The sequence below is a fragment of the Pelmatolapia mariae genome, linkage group LG18 (genome assembly GCF_036321145.2).
Source record: "Pelmatolapia mariae isolate MD_Pm_ZW linkage group LG18, Pm_UMD_F_2, whole genome shotgun sequence".
Taxonomy (NCBI): Eukaryota; Metazoa; Chordata; class Actinopteri; order Cichliformes; family Cichlidae; genus Pelmatolapia; species Pelmatolapia mariae.
In genome coordinates, this window is record NC_086243.1 from 13,898,864 (window position 1) to 13,920,350 (window position 21,487).

At 41.2% G+C, this 21,487-nt stretch overlaps 1 protein-coding gene across 3 annotated transcripts in view; it reads left to right on the forward strand.

The window, feature by feature from the left end:
- The first annotated feature begins 6,679 nt into the window (after window positions 1-6,679).
- Window positions 6,680-21,487, forward strand: part of LOC134617428 (neurocan core protein-like) — a 47,956-nt gene continuing 33,148 nt past the window's right edge. Inside the window, exons 1-2 of one of the 3 annotated variants that reach the window (XM_063462672.1) lie at window positions 6,680-7,077; window positions 19,906-19,988. In XM_063462672.1, coding sequence (XP_063318742.1) covers window positions 19,916-19,988 — 73 coding nt within the window. In that variant the 5' untranslated portion in view covers window positions 6,680-7,077; window positions 19,906-19,915. The remainder of the gene's footprint in view (window positions 7,078-19,905; window positions 19,989-21,487) is intronic. The other 2 variants (XM_063462671.1, XM_063462673.1) reach the window with 2 other exon arrangements.

Here is a 21,487-nt window from a genome sequence, read left to right on the forward strand (position 1 = left end):
GAGAAAGCCTTTAAACAGAAATTACTAACACATTTACATGTAAATACACATTAGCTGCCTAGCTTAATCGTTCCTGGGAATTAAGGGACGGGGAATGTACTTCATATGTTTTTTGCTCACTACCAACTTTGTGGCTTTTAATATATTATCTCCCCCTGCTAGTACAGCATCTTTTGCATGCATGTCCATCTCACGTTTTGGAGATGCAAAGCGTGAAATGGACACGGTGGACCGGCGTGTCTATTTTGCTGTGATATTGGGGACATTTTGTTTATGTCATATCTGCTCTCTGTCTACATTTTTCCCATAAAATGTTTCTTGTAAAAGAAAGACAAAAAAAAGAGAAAAGAAACAAAACTCTTGTAAACCTTTCTCTCAGTGCTTCAAATTATAACCCAGTGCATGCATGTCTGCTTTTCTAGAAACTCAGCCTCAAGCCTTTAAAGGAAAAGTTCTTCAGTGAAGCCTCCGGAGAAAACATAAAATATGAACGAAGGGAAAATTAGGGCAAAGCAAACATAAACCAAGGGCCCTGTGGTTAGACGGTATGGGGGTATTACATGTGGTTAGCGCCGCTGCCAACCTCGTCTCCTCCACTTCCTCCATGACTGCCCTGCTGCCGCCCAGATGGGCCTGCTGGGCTCGGAAACATTTAAACTTAGCAGGGTGGCTAAATCAAGCCTGAACAACTGCCCCATCAGCACAGAGACTGGAGTTTGTAAAATCTAGCTCAGTTTATATTTCTCCTGACTGGGAGGTATCCTGTTTTCCATCTTTTTATGTGGTTTTCTTTGATCTCCTCTCATTATCAGCAAGGCCAGCAAATAATAGGCAAACATGTGAGTCTCAACCAGCGTGGAGAAGCCATGATGCTACAGAAAGCTTCATTACGCAGGCTGCCTTCCTACTGAGGGCAGCCTGCGTTACTTGGAAGTGGCATTTTGCTCCAGTGAAGATGCTATAATAGCTTTCCAGAAGTCTTTTTTGTCTCAGCATCCTCATCCGACCTCCCTTGTGTGCTGTGTGTTCTCCACTGTGCGCGGATGGCTGCCTCCTTGCTGGAGAGTGATTGACATTGTTTGTCTGTTTGGTGAGGCGCCTGACATTTCTAAAAGTCACAGCTCACATTAAGGATGAGCCTTCTTCGGGCTTGCGTGTGCATGAATTGCCGCCTGTGTCCACCACCACAGCATATCTGTTCTCTACGACTGTAAACTTTAAGCAGAGCCAGACTCAGATGTCTAGTTTTGCTTCCGACTATGAATAAATATAATTTGATATATTTGGTCTTTATTGCATCTCCTCTCCTGCAGCAGAGTGGCTACGAACCAATCAAAAAACAGCACAGGGCAAACAGTTTAATCCTGCAATGTGAGTTCTGGTGGGCTGATCTTACACATGTTCAGAGCTCCCTAGCAGTTCCCAAAGGCATCTGCAGTAAAAACTCTCAGAGCGGTGCTTCTGCGGCTCTCTGCTCCTCCTCCTGTCATGTTTTGAGGGAATCTGAGATGCACTGAGAGCTTGATGAATCCCCCACAGTTTAGCCCGTCTCTATTTTTCCATCAGTCTCAAAGCGCTGATGAGAATGTCGAAAGACTCGTCTATAAATGTGTCCGCTTGTAAAATAAACACACCAACTGGATCAGGAGTGTTTATTTTATTTTACTGGATCCATATGTGCGTGTGTGTGTAAGTGTGTTTGTGTATGCGTGTGAGTCTGACTGAAATTTCCATGCACTTTCTCCTTCTGTCTCATAAATCTTTTACAAAACACAGCATTGTGTTTGAAAGCCACCATGAGTAAAGCCAGGAACTAACACAAATGCAACCACGTGTACACTCTAAACCAGATTAAATATGACTGTAACACGGCTTTTTTGTGGAGATTTTGGAATTTTATTTTGTATTTTGTGCCCTCATCGTGAAACAAACAAACAAAAACAAACACATAGGCATCAAGAGAGCATGACGAGGTGTTTGAATGGCTGAATGAGCTCTCATTTGCAGGGCTTGTTGTCACGTGCAGCGCTTCTGCTGTAGAGTTTTGTGTTGACAACAAAAAGGAAAAGCTTTCCGGGAAGGAGATGCAGAAAGTGCCCCTGCGTTTTAAGACTACACTGTTTAACAAAAGCAATAATTTCATGTTATTTGGAGCTCCCTTGCCTCTGTGGTACAGCCGTACTGTGTAGATCTAAAGTCGACTCCTGTTCCAGACGATCAATTTGGGGCTGACATACACCTCTCCTTGTACGCTCATACACCTTGTTTACAGCTCAGGCAGCTCTGAATTCCTCAGTGTTGGAAGTATAAGTGGAAACACACAGAGGCATAAACTGAAGAGTCATCTCTACGCAGGTGTGAAGTTCATTGCAAAAGCACCGCATTATATTTCAAATGACTCGTGTTTATGCATCACTACCTTACCATCTGATGTTAGGAAGCACCGCTTTCAACACATTTTATGGATGTTTAATCCATTGACATCCAAATTTATCCCTATTTCCCTTTGAAGGTCCTCCAATTAAAATTTGATAGGAACAATAGATGAAAAGTTTTTGTGTACTCGAATCTGCAGTCCCCCCGAGCTCCGTGGAGTTTTTAGCATCTTTCAGCTCACTGTTTTGGTTTACTCTGTCATTCCCAAACCTCTGATCAGTATCATTTTCAGAAGCGGTGGTAGACGGCTGTTGTTTCTGTTTTTGAAGTAAAATGATATAAATACGGCCCCCGAGGCGAAAGACACATAAAAGCCATCCGACCCATTCATCTAACCACCCCGCTAAGTAACCGTGCTTTGACATTACTGTATATCACCGCTTTCACTGCCAGCAGAGTGCTTCCATTCTATATTTAGGGGCTTTCACCCGCTCTTCCCTCTTCTTCTGCAACTCTTCTGATGAGGTCGCAGGTAACGTGTCCTTCTGATGACTCCTCTGTGTGGGTTCTGTTTGTTTGGTACAGTGAGCTGCCTCTCCCGTGCCAGCCAAACGTTCATCTCCTTTGGAGGCATGCTTTGTTTTGTCTTCCTGCCCAGCATACATCCAGTTTTCTCTGAAAGTTTTCTCAGGCTTCCAGATCTCGTTTTGACTTCACAATTCCCTTTAACCGACATTTCTTAGTGACATTTCAAACGACACTTTGATATCTTTTTATAGCGCGTCCCTTCTTTGTAGACATGAGTTAGATTCATTTTTAGATCCTCCGTCAGAGGAACCGGAGGATGTTGAGTGTTAAATAAGGTTAGAGGAGTTTATCTCAGAGTCTGGGACTGCAATCAGAGGACAGTTCCTAATGACAGGTACATTACACTCCAGTAGCTAATTCATTAAGGCATAACAAGCTCCTAAAGCCCAAACTTCACAGGCTGCAGTCGTTGCTCATGCCCACAGAATTAACATTAAAGATAGACATCACTATGATGTCACCCATTAATGGAAAACAACTTTGAAACATTGGGTTTTGCATTTATGTGCGACAGTGAAAATGAGGCATTATCAGCTAAAGCTAGAGCTTCCATAATTCATTGTGTTATTAAACACAATGCTTTTTTTTGGCTTAAAACAAAGAAATTAAAAATGAAACAGCTGAGTCCTTCTTCTTGGGGGAGGGGGGGGGAGGGGGGGCAACCTCCAAGTGACTGATTTCACATTCGGTGACCGATTGTGCTTGCAGTGACCAACAACAACACAACTCTTTGGTGAACCCTTTTGATCCCAAGACGACACAGGAGGGAGGCAACTTGTGCCAACACAGTTGTGGTCTGACTGCAACCACTCTGAAACAGACTGACAAACGAAACTGCGTTAATATATTTGGATAGCTTATCACAGCTCAGATTCTTTTATTTTATCTGTATAGTTTTATTTTTTAAATCTTTTATATATCTGTTGTATTTCTCATACGCCCTTTTTAGAATTGCTGTTTAAATTGTTTTTAATTATCATTCATTCATTTTTCTATTTTATATGTGGATTGTTTTCTTTTTGGCATCTATTGTGGACAGCAAAGAAAAAGTTTGACTGCACAGAGAAACATGATTAATTACTGTGCATATGACAATAAACTTTGAAACTTTGAAACTAAAAATACTTTGACATCTAATTTATAAACGCAGACAGATTTTCAGCAGGTTGCAATCAATCTGAATCAGATGAGCGCAACTCATCTGTCATACGTCTCGTTGCAGGGGGCTCGACTCCGCTGGTTGCCAACTGGTTTTATTCTGTTTATATTCTTATGAAAGTAAACCTGCTGAGCTTCTGTGGCATTTGTTAAATTTCTGCCCTGCAGCAACTACGTCACGATTTGCGGAGTTTCTGAATTTCTGCTTCACATCTATGAGGTTCTGGTTGGACTTTGAATGTAATCAGGTTTATGCCATTTGTGATTTTTACCAACTGATCACAATTAATCATCACAAACAGATTGCATGTAATTGCCAACATGACCTCATTTGTTGCAGACTGATGGCAGACTGATTCTGTCTTATTTATCGCTGTCTTGATACACTAAAGTCACTTTGAAGATGGCGGCTGACTGTTAGTGGTTGCAGACTTGGTCTTCATCTGTGAAGCAACCATTCTAGAGGCAGCAAGATTTCAACAGTTTTGGTTATGCTATAGCCTCCAGTCACTGTTTTACCCAGTGTGAGTATAGCACACTGGGCACCTGTCACTCCTGCCAACCCCTTACTTATGCTTAACCTCGAGCCTTTTATTATTTATTTAATAATAAAAACCTTCATTTAGAAATGAAAAGTTGTTATCTTTGTCTAATATTTAAATCTGTGACAAGCATACAAAAAACAGGAAATCAGGAAGGAGACAAGCACATTTTAACACCACTGTATATAAGTAACTCATTCCCCGTACAGTAGTCTTGAAATTTAAAAGACAGACCAAGTAAATAAAACTGCTACTTGGACAAGATTTTAAAAATGTCTATTTCTGCTGTGAAATCTGGCAGTTTTACACTGTGGGGTGAGGAACTGTGGGTTTGACTTAGTTTGGAGACGAGCCCAAGTGTAACTCTCATGAACTGCAGTTCTTGGGACTTGTTCTTTGAGTTGGCTTCATTTTTCTTTTTCTTCTTTTGTGATTTTCCCTTTTCTTTTCTTTTCTTTTCTTTTCTTTTCTTTTCTTTTCTTTTCTTTTCTTAAAACTACCCCCAAACAAATAATGCAACATTTGAAAAAAATGCTCATTTTCACATTTACTTGTGTTTGTTTGCTATCACATCAAACTTAGCCCAAGGCTAAAAACGGCTGTTGTTAAGTATTTATCAGCTACAGAGTCAGATATTTTCTTCAGGAACAGGTGCAGCCCAAATCACAAATATTAAACTTGCATTCATTATGTGGTTGCTGGACTCTACATGAATGCTGATGCTGCTCCATGTCTGCTGGCTTTGCATGTTTACTTATTATTGCAATGATCTAATATTAGAATACATTCATGGTGTGTTTACTGGCGTTTGCTATCCCCAAGATGCCAGACAAAATTTGATTTACTTTAAGTAGTTTTAAGCAGGTAGCACAAACTCACAGGTGAAATATTTAAACTCAAAAATCAAAACAGTCGTTATTTCTGCACGGTCAAACTGAAACACGCTGTTTTGCACAATCCCAAAAATGCATTGTCGTATCTCCACTTTAATATGAATTTGAACAGGTCTGAGCAAACTTCAACACTATCTAGTGGCCAACAGGTGAGCCAGCTTTATTATATGAAGGTAAAAATTAACTCATATTCTTTATTACTTGTTTAATGCTCTAATTTAAGGCCTCAATTCTACGCAGATAAATCTGAAATATGAATTTTTTGTGCGCACGCCAGCTCCGTAAATCCCCTCAGTTCTCCAAATCTTATTATAAGAATAAATGAATGAAATCAAACAGAGTATATACAGAATTCTTTCGCAGTCATCGTGATTATCATGATTAGTGGCTCGATTAAGATTCGAAAACCAACTCCTGCCTGTATTACACAAGGGAAGATGCATAATTCAAAACCATCTTGAGCACGGAGCAACAGACTGCAGACCTACAGTATGATGAATAACAAAGAGGAGTGAGCTGCTCTTCTCACTTTATCACTGACAGGAATCAGTGTAGGAGCTGGACCTGTGGTCAGACAGCCCCAATGGCAAAGAGCTGCCATCAACAGCAAACCGCCGACTGCTGCTGGGTTTGTGCTCACCCCATTGCAGCAGTGAGATGTTGCCAGGTTGGGAGATGCGTCTGATGCAGCCGGGTAACAGTTAACATTGCTCAGCATTAAGGTCAAACCCTGCAAACGTTAATTAAACGGACAAGAACACCCCGGCTTGTCTATAATAGGTGGCCTGGGGGTTATACGCGTAAGCACACAAGTTCTTCCATTAAATGTGTGGAAACACGAGGTGACACGAGGGTGTTGGGGTGGGTGGGGGTTAACTGATGGTCAGACTGTCACTGTGAGCTCACGGGTAAATTTAATTCGCAGACCCCGGATCAACCTCGGAGGTTTATATAGGAATCGGATTATGGTCACATAAACTACATCCCTTCTCCTCTCTCCTCTTTTCACCCCCCACTCTCTCCTCAATCCCTCCCACCCACCCACACCGCCACCCTATCCCCACTCTTTGAATGGGGGGCGCTGGAACCGTCTGCCCGTCACTGCTTGCCTCTTTGTTTAGACCGATTCCGCTTCTCTCCCTCGGCGTTGCTGCTGGCGAGGAGGGGGGACGGAGGGAGCACCTTGCTGTCTCGCTCTCTCTCTCGCTTTTTCTCTTTCTGTGTGAGTGCTCCTGCTCCGATCTGGCACAAATCGGCGTCTGACGGGATGACCGGCGCATAGGCTGCTGCTCAGTGAGGAGAGGATAATGTTGAAGGAGTGAAAAGTAAGATCCGGAGCGCTTGTGCAGACACTCGCCCTGGTCTCTGTTCTGCCTCTGCAAAGTGCTGTTTCACCCTTGTTCCGTTGTTCGCCGTCTCTGCACCCCTCGGGGAGCTTTGGAGAGCACCTGATCTGAGGCGCAAAGCTTTGCTTTCCCTAGGACTGCACCACTGAGGCGAACCTTGGTTCGGTAGACACGGTAAGAGAGAGAGAGAGAAAAGGCAAGAATACAATGTTTTTCGCTTGCATGCTTTATGAAATCAGTCATTTGGTCAGTGTGTCATGTCTCAAGTCGCCGGGTAGCCGGAGGCGGCTGAGACCGCTCTGCTGCTGGAAGATGCTTTGAAGTGTGCGTTTCTTGGCTTAAAAAAAACGCACTTTTAGAGCAGCTAGAAGAAAAAAAAGAAAAAAAAACATGGGTACATTTTTCTCACATTGCTCTAATTATATGCAAATACAATACCAGAAAGTATTAAAGTATTTTTTTCTTGTGGACCAATCAATGCCTTCCTGTTCGATCACACCGTCAGCTTCTGAGAGGCGCGCAAATCGCACCCGTTTGGGATATCTTTAATTATTTACAGGTCAAAGCTTTTAATATTGGTCTATATTTACAACCCATGTATGTTCATGCATAAATCATCAACTCAGCGAGTAACCTCGTTAGCGTGCCCATTACATGGTTTCATCTCAGGAGAGCTTGTCTTCATATCACGAGAACTGGTTCACACGGGCGCAAAAAACCTTCTAAAATCTTAATCTACAGATGTCAGAACGAAAGGAAACCAGAAGGTGAAGACGCCTTCTGCCGGGTGATGCAATTGTGGAAGCGCATCCGAGCTCTTGAACAGGTGTTTGTGAAATCTATTATGTAAATCAGAGGCTTTTGGTGAGCAAACAACATGTGCTGAGTGACTGCCAAAATCAGATCTCGTGGTCCATCTCCAGAGCTGTCACCTGCGCCTGACATCAAAGATCCTCCGTGGAATCTGAGTTACTAATGATCACAGGGTCTGCTTGTCAGTATGTTATCTTTACACTGAAGTACCCCGTGCCAACTTTGCTTTGCTTTGCTGAAAATATGTGAGAAGAAAAATGAAGCAACAAAAAAAAGTGTCGGTAAAAAGATGGATTGCCTGGTGCCAAGTAGGTGAACAGATCTTAGAGGGTTTTATATTGATGAGTGCCCACTCTGTAAACAAACACTGGCATGTACAAATCACAGTGAAGGAGGAGAACAGTTTAAGTCACCTTGACGAATGAGCTGTATTGTCTGAGAATATGAGAGCCCCTGCAGCCCAATAAAGCCCATTCTGTTTCCATTCACCGCCTCAGCCTGGAGGAGTCCAAGTCTTTTCTTCTTTTGCCTTGTTAGTGCGCCCACCACCAGCTGTGTGTCAGTGCCATAAAGCAGGACGAGGTTAACTAGGCAACGACACGTTATAGAGGAGCTCAGGAAAATGTTTGCAAGAGGCTACAGAGAGGCAGAGAAGTGGTGCTTACGGGGCGAGAAGAGAAAAGTGAGGAATGAGGCAAAGAGGCTCAGCTGAAAGTTTACAGCATGCATTTTTCATCCTGTCCGGATCTGTGTGTGTGTGTGTGCTTGAGAGATGGTGTATGTGTGTGTGGGTCATCCATGAGCCCCGGCAAGCATGCAGTAGTTGCATGTATGTTTGCGTGTTGAAGTGTGTATGTAGATGAGTGCACTCATACGAGCAGAGGGATCAGAGAGCGGTGTTGTGAGGAAGAAAGGGGTCTGATTCTAAAATAGAGTACGAGCTCAGTTCAGCTGCCTCGCTGTCTATTTGCTGCACACTTTGCACTCATTCAGCCTCTGTATTGTTTATCGTGCATCTCTCTGTGAGCAGTCTGCAATTTAAGGAGCCACTTTGCATCAGTGGAAGATGGAAAAAAAAGAGGCTCATATGCGATGCTTTTAGAGATGCTAGAGTGTGATTAATCATTGCATAAAACTAGTTCCAGCTTTATGTGAGCATTTTTCTGCTTTTTTTTGTCTTGTGTATGAACATGAGCTGAATTTCTGTAGTTCGGCTGGAGAAAATAAACAATCTGCAGAAGCATTTCAGTGTTTTTCTGCAGTTTCTGTGGAGACAAAAATGAATTATTGAAACAATCACTAAGTTATTTGTAGCTGAGTGACAAACGTCACTGTTTTTCCAGATGTTATAGAACTGCAGAGTCAATATCTTCGGGTTTCAGTGGGCAATCAATGAAACTGCTGTGTTTCTTTTTTTGTGTGTTATTTTCTGATGAAAATAATCATTAGTAAAAGCCATGCTGGTCTCAGCTCATGTGAATTTGTTTCAAGAGCCTTGCTGCTGGCATATTTGTCAGTGAAAGCCAAAGGTAATTCTCAGTCAAGGTTTGATTTTATTCTCTATGGTTAGAAAGTGCCAACTCTAATATGTCACTTAGGTGATTATGGGTTCTATTCCCCACTAATACAGTGTTAATAGCTAACAGAATGGGACTATATAAATGCAAATGAGCACCAGCTTTGCGCTTATAGCGGCTTAGGTATGATCAAAATAAGCTTAACTTGGAGAGAGCCACGGGCTTGTTGCTGTATGATTGTGCATCTATTAAAAGGTTCTGATTTTGTTTGGCTCAGAATGTGATGGGCAGTGTTTTAAACCTCTTTTTGATGTTTTTTAAACTGGAATTTATAAGCAACGGGCTCATCTGTGAACTAAGCTGTGAACCAAAATGGGAGCTTTTACGATCTCTTTGGGCTTTGTGGTCCGTGTGGAGCCAGGAGGGGAATAGGTTTGTGGGCTAACAATGACTTTACAGCGAATGTTGTAAAAACTGTCTGTGTTTTCAGCACTGGACAGCTCCCAAATCTCAGAACTCAGGGATCTAACTGCAAACACTTGGGAAATAGTGCAAGAGAAATGAATACTCAGTGTTTTGAGGTCCTTGGATTGGGATATTGTCGAACTCCGTCACTCTCCAGAATATTGAAACCCTCTCGCAGCCTGTGCACCCAGCAGCCAAAACCCAAGGGGGATTGGGCAAGCCAATCCATCAATCAAATTCAGTCTATAGCCTGGGAGGGACTAAAGCAACCCATGAAACCAATCATTACAAGCCTAGATGGGACCACAGCTGAACAGCTCACCCACACAAAGAGAAGGGCCCTCTCTTTGTCTTTGGCCAGGGGCTCTCCTCGAAGGTCTGGTGGAAGACAAATGTTTGGTTTCACAGATGGATGAGGAGAAGGTCTTGAAGGCAGCACGGAAGTTTTAACAGCCCCGCAAACACAGAGATTAGAATATTTTCCACACGTTCGCTGGTTAATACAGTTATGTTGTGATGTGTAACGTCCCCCCTGTTTGAAATATCTCCATTCAGCAATTCTTTGCTGTTATTGTTAAGTGCTGATGTGAGAATAAGCTGATGGCTCCAGACTCTCCAGGCATTTGGCACTGGTGACAAACACTTGGAGGACAATGCTCTTCCCTTCTTCTTTCCTCGCCTAGTTGATATTCCACAGACTCAGCACATCATTAAAGACGAGGAATCTTCTTGGATGATGTCCCACCAGCGTGTCTATGTGTGGGTCTATTATTCCATTTCATTTCACAGCTACTCACTTTTCTAACCACCTCTGGCTGCAGAACTGAACTGTGGTCATACACGGCGGTCTGTTTACGGTAGATCTGATGATGCAAGGCGTACACAGAGGGCGTGAATGTGTGGAGGTTCAATATACTACAGAAGGTAGCACCTGATCCTTTGTTAGCATTGTTACTCAGAGCCAACCTCAGAGGCTTCACCTTTGACCTGTGCTCTCCTTCTGACACAGCAGGCTTCAGCATGCTAACAGCCTTTTGATGCTTATATTTGACCTTTGACCTTTAAATCATTACACTTTTGACTTACAAAACATTTCCGTGTGTAAAGGTGCTTCTTTCTTTATGATAAAACGGAATAAAGGACTGTAACGTGAAAGGTGCTGTTTGCAGCCTATTTAAGCTCATTATTTTGGTTTTGTGCCTGCATTTTTATTTTGCTTTAATCTCAGCAACAAGCAGCAGAGAGATGGTGTTATTAGTGGAGGATTAGCCTGATAGTGGACAGAGATGGACAGAGACTGAATATCAGAAACATGAGGAAAAAGTAAAAAGTATCATGTTAGCGCACTCTCCTGTCAGAAGAAAAGAAATACATGAAATGTTACAAATAGCAAAAAATGATAAGGTTTCAAGCTGAAACTACGATTCAGTAAGTTTTATTTGGTACAGCAAGTATCTAATTAGTACCAAGTACAGCAAAATGTAATTATTTAAACTTACTTACTTAACTGTACAAAACCTTGAACCACCCCTCGTTCCGTGCATTTTGCTTCCAAGCATTTAGACTTTCTTGTAGTTGTATAAAGTGCTCTTGAGCAATAGTTCTCCAGGCTTTCTGAAGGTCATTCATTCAGTTATTCTTTGGCTGCTTTTTCACTCCTTTTCAGTCTTTGTACCTGACCATTTTCAGAGGAATCAAGCATAAAAAAGGCACCCGACTCAAGGGATGAATCACTGTTGCTCTTACATGTAGAATTAGACAGACAACTTAGCAACAAACCAATTTAAGATTGGATCTTTAGGGACTATTTTTACTAGAAGCCTGTCATCAAACATGTAATTTGTTCACATTTCTTTAGTTGAATCTACAAAAGATAACACAGACATGACATGGTACTTTTTGGAACAACAAAGTGATTTCCAAAGAGTTATTAGCTGAAAACTTGGCACTGTGTGCAACGTGCCCTTAAAAAAAATATGAAAACTTCGCCATAGCAGATGAACAGTATTTAAAACTCATGTCTTTAAGGTATAAGGAAAAAAATCCAACAAAGACCTGACACAGAACCTGAGAGATGCATCTGGCTCTTCAGTTGATCCGTTTGCTGTCCACTGTAGTCTCATCAGCAATGGTCTCAATATAACATCCTTCAAGAAACCTGGAGAACTACTCCTGAAGACTACAAGAAAGACAAATCTGTGTCGAAGAATAAAAGTGGTCAGACCAAGTATTTACTTCAGGCTTGTTACAATTATACAAACTCTGTTTTTGCCTTCTATGCTGTAGGTTTGCAAGTTTTAATAAATCAGTACAAATATTCCCCCCTTTTCTAACAAAACATAAAGAAATAAGAGGCGACTCCAGACTTTTGCACAGTACTGTAGCCAGTGAAAACTATGAAATATTTCACCTAGATAGTGAGATTTGTACCTACAAATCTTGAGTCTCTATCTCAAGATTTTTATTCATTTTTTCATCATTTGGCCCGCTTGAAGTCTTCTGGAATCCACAAGCAAATTCTTCTCCATTATTTACAGACTTTACAGTCACAATATTTCTCCTCTGATGTTGATATATTTTGATGCATTTGCTTCAGAGCAGTGATTGACTCTACACAGAATCTGCTGTTTGCTGGTCTTTATTTTCCTCTGAAAGCTACCTTACAATGCTCCACTCTCACACACTTATAAATAATGCGTCTCCCTCGTATGTTAATCAAATGCATTTAAATGGACTTTTTTGTCCAACTCGCAGCTGGCTGACCAAATCTCTCTCTCTCTCACACACACACACCAACACACATATGGCAGTGACAGAAAGAGGCTGAGAATGAAGAGGTGGAGAGAGAAAATGAGCATATCTGAGATCATCTGCTGCAGGTCTGTCGAGTGCAGCTCCACAGCAGCTTAATAACACTACAGGAAGGTAGGAAACAGATGGATGGTATAAGAGCTGTCAATCTCTCTCAGGTACCTACAAATCACTGGCGACACATACATTAAACATCACGACAGTAAATTTCCTCTTTGGTACCTGCTGCATGTTGTCTCACTGAATAATTCACACACACAGACACACACACAGAAAGAGTAAAGTTGTTACAGCTTGTAACCTACTTACACTTTTGCAAAGCCGAGTCCTGACCTAAGTCATTACACTTCTCTGTGTCTATCTCACTGGACTTGTGCGTCAAGGATCCTTCAGATTGATCTAAATTGCCTTTTCCCACTTTACTGGACACACATCTAGTCAAATTTTACCTCGGCCTCTCCTGAGCGTGTTATCGAGCTGTTTTAAATAACCCCCGTCCCAGCACCCAGTGAGATCAATGGTGTCAGTGTGAGAGGATGGAGTGTGTAATCTTGAATCGGAGGGACCAGCAGCTTTCCAGTGTCCTCTCTGCAGCTGAAGCCCAGGCCAGAGCTGTGAGTCATTAGCTGCTCTGAGTATAATCAGTGACCACACAGGCACACTGAGTGTGAAGGCTTTTGAATACTTGATTCAGATTTTCTTTTTCTTCCTTGTTGTTGTTTTAAATTCTTGAGTAATTAATGTTCACGCTCTCTGGTTTTATTGCCTCTTTTATGGTCGGACATCAACAATGCAATTTGGATTTTTTCCTCTTTTCTCTGCAGTTATTTAGGAAAAGTTGGATTCAAGTGTGCAGAGTCTCCAGGATAGACTGGCCTCTGTGTTTTTTTCACAAACATTAAATTAAAAAGACTTACAGAGTTACTGAGGCAGTTTTTAGACCTTCCACCGTGGCAGTGTGTTATTGTCATAATGCTGATAAAATGACCTTCCTCTTTCGTTCTTCTCTCCTTCGTCTTTTTCCTCTCACCACTTTGTCTGTCACTCATCCGGAGCTGTTATTCCGCTCCTCACTCAGCTGCTCTCTGGAGGTAATGGTTTTGTGAGATATGATTAAAGAAGAAGGGGAGAACAGGAATCACCTTTTCCTGTCGGTTCGCAGTAGGAGACACGCGACAGACAGTTTGACTCGTTTCTGTAAAACTGCTTCAGTTTCTGTCCTCGGGCCAATTCTTAAACTATGTTACGTTGCTAGACATTGATTGTGCTGCTTCCTCTTGTCATCTCAAGATTTTGCAGATTGTTGTAAAAAAAGAAATAATATTAACGCCTGGATTTTACATCGCTCAGAAAGTGAAAGAAGAGCTCAAACCCTGAAGGTTCAGTCAAATGTTGAGCATGAAGTGATTTTTTTTTCTTTTACTGTGAAAACAAATATGAACTTCAAATTTTTCATAACACAAACACAGAAATCAAATTGCATTAATTGGTTATACGGTGTATTATTGACAAGCTGCATGCAGCTAGCTCCCATCCTGCTGCAGTGGAAGAACAATACTTAGAGTTAGTGAGACATGTTCATACTTCTCCAGTCTTAAACTTCTATCAACTCGGTCTCATCAATGTGAAGATAGATTATTAAAAATATACAAAGCTATGAAACTAATCTTTATGTTACTATAATCAGAAATCAAACTGAGTTATTTCATGGAACATGTTACATTTATTATTTGCTCGTGAAACAGAAGGCAGACTTTTTTTTCTTCTCATGCTAAATGATGGCTATTATTATAGTAATGTAAAAGTACATGATGTTGCCATCAAACATATTTTGGAGTTTTACAGTTTAAAAAAAGTCAGCTGGAAACATGAGAAAGTCTTCTGGAGGCATAATTTCACCGAACTCAGTGTTCAGTGGTTTATAGTCCAACTATCTGTAACATCAGCTGATAAAATGACTTTTCTATTCTCTGTCAAGATGATCCCACACTGCTGTAATAATGTTGATGTCTGGGCTCTGGGGAGGCTAATCCATGACTGATAGTTTTTCACTGTGTGTTTTTCTATCCAGCTCTGCTTTTCCTGCTTTGGCAGTGTGTTTGGGATCATTGTCAAGCTGACAAATTAAGACGTTGCCATTCAGACACTTTGCAGATGGTACTGCACGGTGGATCAAAATCTGAACATACTTTTCTAATTCCATCAAGTTTGACAAGATTCCCAACAACCACTGGCTGAAATGCAGCCTGAAACCAAGACAGAGCCTCCACCATGTGGTACAGATGGCTGTAGACACATACTGGTGGACCTCTGTCCTCTTCTCTCCCGCACATATTGACAAAAGATTATATCAAAACCTTCAGTTTTTAATTCTTCAGTCCTGTTGCCACTGATTTTCAGACCAGTTCATATGTAATTTGGCATACCTCAGCATTTTCTCCCTGTTTCCTTTGCTAATGAAGGAACCCATGATAGCCAATCCTCCACTGAGAGCATTTGTCATGAGGCTTCAGTGAAAGGTAGATCAACTGAAGGCCGAGATACTTCTGTCAGGTCCTGTTCAGGTCTTTGCTGGCTTTTGTCCTATTTTTCAAAGTTATAACCCTTAGTTAAAAATTCCAGTTTTCTTTTGTCCCACAGTTGCCAAGTTTTTGATTAATGGCTCTTTGAGAATCACCCTTTTTATCCTTTTTATCAAACTGCATCATCTATCTTAAGACTTTGTTTTGTAGATTTAACTAAAAATTCCTTGAGATAATAACTTCTTTATGCACAAATAAGTCAGTATTAAGTAGTTTAACAAAGAAAGAAAACAGACAAATAAATTCCTCTGAAAATGGTCGGGTACAAGGACTGGACTGAAAATGAGTGAAAGACCTTTTTAGAAAGCATGGAGAACTTATGCTCAAATATCACAGACACTCTGGCTGCCTGGAATCATAATATAAAAAAATAAGGGCTTGCTCAAGACTTTTTTGCAAAGTACTGTACTTTGTGCAATTCGTGATGTGGCGCACATGTTCATGACAGTCACGCTGGCCTGATTAAGTAAACCTTTGGAGCATATGAAACATGTAGCATGACGGAGGTGCTGCAGGCGTAAAGTTGCCACGTTGTGCTTGCAAACCTTTATATGTAACTGCAACCAAGTGTCCTACCAACTGAAAACCTGAAGGAGATTTGGGACGGGGGGGAAGGGGCCCTTCCTGCCTGCATCATGATGATCATGAGTGCAGTCAGCAGACTCACAGCTTAGTACTGCGCCATGATGTAGGTCTGCCAGGCTCTCCTGTTAGCTCCCTTTGCATCTCTGTCACTCCCCTCGCCGGCTCTTACAATGCTCTGAGAATGCATCCTATTCAGACAACATTGGGAAAATGTGTCAGCTGGACATCCACATTGAAATCCACTGAAGCATTTTAGAGTCTTCTGGCTCTTTTCTCCTCAAGACACAACTGTGCCTGTTAACATAAAAAGGGGCGATTTAGAGGGAGGCGCTCACAACATCTGATGTCTCATCCTTAACAAAAGGTGGTACTGGTTAGCATTCGCTGCTGTGATTGGATGACCAGTTCACTGTATGTTGTAAATCCCCTCTGGTAACACTTTGAATGGCTGCTGTCTATAGGCATACAGTGTTATGTGTCATGTAGCACCCATACAGACTGAGCTCTGTATTCTGCTGGTGTGGGTAGTGACTGTTGGGCCCCTGCCAGTCCCAGGCCCTCAGATACAGCGCTCTCCAATGCTCTCCGTTTTCAAGTCTGGGCAATCTCCTCAGTGTCACGACCCTCTCCAAGCCTTTAGAAATCTCTTGTCACCCACCCAGCCAGCTCAACCAATGGTTCAGGCCTTAAACATGCAGAGAGCCCAACGGCTCGACCCCAATCTGTCACAGCCCGTCACGAGGGCCTAACCCACCTTTAGAGATGGGATGCCTCAAAGTGTGTGGCGCTGCGGGGTCTGTGCTTCTTTTCAGTTGTCCAAAATGGAAATGGTTGCCCACTATTAAAAATTGCACACTCAATAGTTGTTTAATGACAGCTTAGTTTGGCAGGTGTCACTGAGTCCAAGAGGAAGGTTTTCTTTCCAAGACCTACACACTCCGGTTTTATACATTTGAAGGTTTCACTCAGCTTTTCTCATGGTCAGGACACAGCGCAACCATTATTCCTGTAATTTATTAAGGCCTGATCTGGTGTTACACAATCTTCTTTCTAAGCATCAGGGATGCTGTTGGCATGGGTTGCTGTTACCGTGGTAAATGCAAAAAAGGCCTTTTGATTTCTTGGATAAATAATTTACTTTAACTGAAATCGAGATGTGTTGGACAAATTTCTCAAAACAATTTCACTTTCTTCAAAGAGTCTGCTAGGAAACCTCAGTTAAAGGTGTTTGTGTAGTCAAGAATGCTTAAAGAGACAGCTTTGTCCACAAGTGAATTAATAATTTAGATTTACCCATGCTGTTTAACTCGTCTTAAAATATATATATTTTAAAAACATAGAGTTGCTGTGTTTTCTTCAAACTGCACGCACTTCTCTTCATCTCCATTTCATACCACATAGCTCCATCTCAGACATCTCACCATTGAGCTGAGAAGCCTCGGGCACCAAGCCAACTCCTCTGGCAAAGTCAGCAGCTCTTTTCCGATGTGTGGTAGGATTTCCTGAATGTTGTGCAGTAGGACTGCACCACAATCGCCTTTTTACTGCAGTAGTAAATGTTCACCCAGTCTAACAGCAGCTTTTGGAGCGATGCCATTGGGTTGTCAGAGAATTCAGTCCAGTTCCCTACATTAGATTTCTCTCTTACTGCGTCTGGTACATCAAACCAGACTCACAAAATTCAAAGCCTTAGCTGTTACATCAAATCTGTTTGGATGTGTCAAACAGGAAGTTGAAGCTCAGGTGGAAGAGAAGCTCCTGGGCAAAAAATGTAAGTTGCTGTTGGCAAAAGCATTTAGTGAAGGGATGTAAAGTATTAAATAATGCATCCATAGTGCCTCCTACCATTTCTAGGAGAGGAAGGGTTCAAAGGTCTCCTTGTCTCATCGATTGAAAGCAGTTTACAGGCGCTCACACACAATAGCATTTCTTAGGTCATTGTCTAGACGACACGTGGATGCAAACTCTAGTGAAGTGTGTTTGTAATGTAGTACTTTTTTGTTATAAATAAAATCGATCACTCAAGGTTGCGTTTTCAGCGATTCAGTGTTCAAGGCTGTTTTGGGGGAGGTTTTTTTATGTTGCCACTGGTAAGCTGGAAATGGAAAGGAGTGAATAAAGGATCAGGAATTTGTGCATTCAGAAACATTGTGAAGGTCAGCATTAGTTTTTCTGGCACAATCTTTTGTGGACATTGCATTTCTGACTTAGTCCGGTCCTTGTATGTGACCATTTTCAAAGGAATGGGGTTTTATTTGTTTGTTTTATGATCTTTCAAGCATATAAAAGCACATAATTCATAATGTTTTCCCATTTATGTAGTCGAATCTATGAAAAATATCAAAGATAACACAGTTTGACAGACATAAAATTATTTTGACACCAACTAGGTGTTTTGAAGAAACTGGACAATGGGAGAACAAAAGATGAAGTGATATGCTTTAGAAAGCTACCTACAGCACATGAACATATCTGAAAGTCATGTCCTTAAGGAATAGGGAAAAAAAAATCCAGCAGGGACCTGACACAGGACCTGAGAGATGGATCCGGCCTTTCAGTTGAATCTACTATTCAGTGAAGCCTCATGAGAAATGGACTCAGTGGAATGTCCTTCAAGATGCCTGGAGAACTCTTCCTGAAGAAAACTTAGAGACATTAGAAGAAAGCTTGCCTGGAAGAGTTGAGCCTGTGTTGAAGAATAAAGGCAGTTAGACCAAATATTTAATAACAGCTTGTTACTCTGTTTTTGACGCATGTGTTTCTATTTTCACTGCACTCATTTCCTGTTTTCTAGCAAAATAAATGAGGGGTGACTCAAGACATTTGCGCAGTACTGTACTTGTATTGGAGAGTGAATGAACAGGATGCTGAGAGTAATTTCCTTTTTGCTGTGTTGAAATGACACAAAAGCTTTAGATTTTACATGCTAGATATGCAGCCCTCTTTTGCCACAGTTATTACTAATTTGACTTGGTCTGATTAGATTTGAAGAAGGTTTTATAAACACCGTCACCTGGTTTTTATCAGGCACACAAAAGGAAACGCAAACCTTCACTTCCTCAAACAATGAAAATGACCAAAGTGTTTCACCTCATAAAAATCATATTCTAATATTTTAGGACTTTCATTCAAAGTGCTTTAAAATTTGCCTCATTTCCTGCTTCACACACTCACACTTACATGCTGGTGGCAGCGACCTGCCATACAAGGCATTACCACTGGGCACAATTTGTGGTTGAGTGCAGCTGTAAATTGGACCCCTTCAGGGCTGTTATTTTTCTACAGCCTGAAGGGGTTGAGAAATCAAATTTTAACTGGCTTACTTTTACTTTTCTCTAGTATATAAATATTTTTCTTCATTCTATTGACCACAGGCTCTGAAAGCATTAGAGCTTTAGAGTTTCAAGATGATAGAGAGCTCTAATAAGATCTAATTCAGCACAATTTCAACTATAAAAAAAGGTGGCATGTGGAAATTTCCTTTGGTGGTTTTGATCAGAATTACATTTTAATGCCAGCAGTCTGGGAACCCACTGTTAATTGCTTGATGACTTTGTTTCTGGAGATGGGGGGGATATTTCTCAGTGTATTTCTGGTGTTGTCAGAGGTGTTGCCTGAGGCTGAGACTTCCTCTTCTGTCCACTAATCATTGTTTATGTATGCAAATAGTTTTTAAAAAGCTAATGGGTTAATTTGGCAAATGCTTTCCCTCTTTAATGCGCTACTCAAATGGCTTACTAGGATGGTGTCAAAGTCTGCTCAGAGGTGATTGGTTAATAGCACTTAAACTACAAGTGGAATCCCAAAAGCTTCCTGTATCCATAATCCGGACATTCTGCAAACATATTAATACGCAAATATGTGTTTCTAGAAATTAAATGTCATGTACAGCATCAGGGAAAGATGTAATGTCTGACTCGACCAGCTTTGTCTTTGCTTTTGTATACATAAAGAAAATACTGGACGCAGATATATGCACAACTCTGTCATTTTGTTATGATCAAAATCATATTAGAGTGAAATAATGAGGAGACTCTAATAGTTGTGTCAAAAATCTGTAGCTAAAGTGAAACGGAGCAACTAAAATACTTTTGCACCAAGCATAAAACCTGAAGTTTCAGTTGTACAAACACACTAACTTTTAAAACATTTTTACCTCTGATTCAGAGTGATTTTCACTCCCATATCATTGCTCTCGCTCACTACTTTCCCTCCTCCTCCTCTCTCAGCAGGTCTAGGATGGGGCTCGCTCTGTGTGCAGCTGGGCGGCAGATCCTCTTTCCTCTGATGCTGCTGCTCTCTTTAAGCTTGGGTGAGTTCTCTGTCTCCTTCCTGCACATTCTGCTCTGCAGAAACGAATCACCACAACAACACAAATAATAATAATAATAACAACAGACAAAGTCGACATACAGTTGGGGATAGAGATACCAGAGATACCAGGAAAGAACAAAGGGAGATGAAGTAATCGTAGCAGATTAGAAAAGAGCCAACAACACACACACACACACACACACACACACACACACACACACACACACACACACACACACACACACACACACACACACACACACACACACACATATATATGTATATAGACCTTGACCTAGACAGGTCTGTAATAATTTGACTGTTTTAAGTGAGACCTGACATGTTGGGGATGTTTGCAGACATGCTCAGAGGGACTGAGCTGGAACCGCTCCAAGCCCATTAATGCAAGTTTAGCCGACCATCTGTTCCATTACAACTATGCATAAAATTCACAATTACAGAACAAAAGAGAAATCATCCCCGAGCTGCAGTTCCCTATTGGATAGTATCACAGGTTTCAGGTCCCACACGCAGCCAGCTGACTGCCCGTACTAAAGATAAGTTTCTCTCTTTAATTACTTTCACTGCAATTGGCATGCACGGCAGTGGTCAGCCTGGATTTTCATTAAAACGAAAACCTGCATTGCACATTTCCAGAATCAGAGCATTACTTTACTAGTCACTGCGCTCAGACAACATACAGTTTTATCTCGCCACATTTAATAGTGTTTTGTCTGTTTTTGTTGCACAACGAAGAGTTAAAAATAAACCTGAAGGATATCTCAACTGTTAAAATGAAACAACAGGATTTGAGCCTGTGATTTTTTTCAGAATTGAAGGGAGCAGATAATATTTTATCATCTCTGAGTTCATCACCATAAAGTCATCCTTGTGCATATAACAGAGCGTGGGCTAAACAAGATTTAAAACTGGGAAACAGAGAGAGCTATATTAAGGTTAACAGTATAAACTGAAGAAAAATGGTAAACAGTGTACAGAGTTTATAGTAAAAACTTCACCTCAGTAGTAATGTTTTATTTCAGTAGATCTGCAACAGATACACATGGTCACATTATGAGTTGATGAAAATCACAAGCAAATGCCAAAAAACTATCTTTGGCTAGTGCAAAGTGCTTTGTTAAATACAGATTGCCTCAACGCACCTCTGCAAGGTTTAACTGCTTGCATAACACTCGAACAGCCTGGGATTATTATATACCAGCCTAATGATGGATTTCTCTATAAAGGAATAGTTGCACACTTTGGGAAAAGCATGTTGTTGTAGCATTAGATAACAGCATGGTTTGGCTTGGTGTGAAGGCTGAAAACAAAGCACGCCAGGATGTAACTTTCCCTCAGCTGATGTTGAACACATTTTAAAGATTTTGTGTTGATACAGAAAAAAACTTTTTATTTTGTTACACTTGGACTTAGCACAGCTTGCTGTTTCCTGCAGTTTCCAATCTTTGAAGTTAACCTGTAGCTTCACACTGTGCA